Source organism: Trichechus manatus, unplaced genomic scaffold (genome assembly GCF_000243295.1).
Source record: "Trichechus manatus latirostris isolate Lorelei unplaced genomic scaffold, TriManLat1.0 scaffold00084, whole genome shotgun sequence".
Taxonomy (NCBI): domain Eukaryota; kingdom Metazoa; phylum Chordata; class Mammalia; order Sirenia; family Trichechidae; genus Trichechus; species Trichechus manatus.
The window spans coordinates 22,304-23,391 of record NW_004444020.1 but is presented as its reverse complement, the minus strand read 5'-3'; the positions used below and the strand labels follow the sequence as shown (position 1 = coordinate 23,391).

The 1,088-nt window shown below is 39.2% G+C and overlaps 1 protein-coding gene across 1 annotated transcript in view; it reads right to left on the bottom strand.

The window, feature by feature from the left end:
* LOC105756545 (collagen alpha-5(VI) chain) overlaps nucleotides 1-1,088 on the bottom strand; it is a 111,931-nt gene that overhangs the window by 90,177 nt on the left and 20,666 nt on the right. Inside the window, 2 exon segments of the mRNA XM_023736027.1 lie at nucleotides 156-710; nucleotides 713-730. Coding sequence (XP_023591795.1) covers nucleotides 156-710; nucleotides 713-730 — 573 coding nt within the window.

The following is a 1,088-nucleotide window of genomic DNA, read 5'->3' as shown; positions in this document are numbered from 1 at the left end:
CCCAAACTTCTTGAAAGCAGAGCAGAGTTCTACTGTCACGGCACACTCTTCTGAGCGCATGTTCTGCTAGAGCTGGTCTATAAAGCACCTTTGTGAAATGGTGACATGGGAAGTTACAGTGAATAAAAACAAATAATGAGCAAGGGAACACTTACTGCTTTTCCCACAGCTCTGGCAGATCTCACGGACCATCCTTTTCTTCACATTCACATCTTTTAATTTATTGAAGTCTGGAAAGGTAACTATTTTTTCAGATCTGCCTGTTATTGGCAGAAGCTGTTCTTTAGGAAAATCTCCGATGCCCAAAGCCAGGATACAAATTCCACGGTCCTTCAGTGTTTTAACTGCATCTGTCACATCATAGACCGGATGCCCAGATGTGATAACAAGCAAAGTTTAAGGGACACCAGCATTTCTTCTCCCACCAGCAGATGAGTCAAACATATATTTCACACGTTGAAGAGCAATGTCAATTCGCTGAGACCCATTGCTCTTGGCAGTAGTTTCAATTTGAGTCTTCATCTGGGTTTTATTCCAACAGCTTTTCAAATCAATAATTTCCTGGTAGCGGCTCCCAAATTGAGCCATTCCAATTCTGATTCTTTCTGACTGAGTGTCAAAATTATCAATGAAGTCTGACAAGAAAGTTTTCATGGTAGCGAAGTCCCAATCAGATACAGTAGTCAAGGCATCACAAAGGAAAATCACATGGCTTGTTGAAGGTTACAGACTGCAATAGGCAAAAAATAAAATACATTATTTCCCCCTACAAATCATTCTAAACGTTTCCTTTACTCAAATACTTAAATTGCTTTACTAAATTGCTACATTAGTAGCAAATTGAGACGCATTAACAGAGAGATAATCACTGATTGGTCCTCAAAGAGAAGGAGAAATAGTGAGAAAGAGGAAAGATAATCATTTGTTTCAAATTTTAATAATTTATGGGTTTCATTTGAAAAGACACTGAAAGCTACTCAGAGGCTAGAAGCCCCTTTAACACACTCAGATTGGAACATTCACCCAAGTCAAGGTAACTGTACTACTGTATTACCATTAGTAAGGAGCCTGGTGGCAAAGTGGTTAAG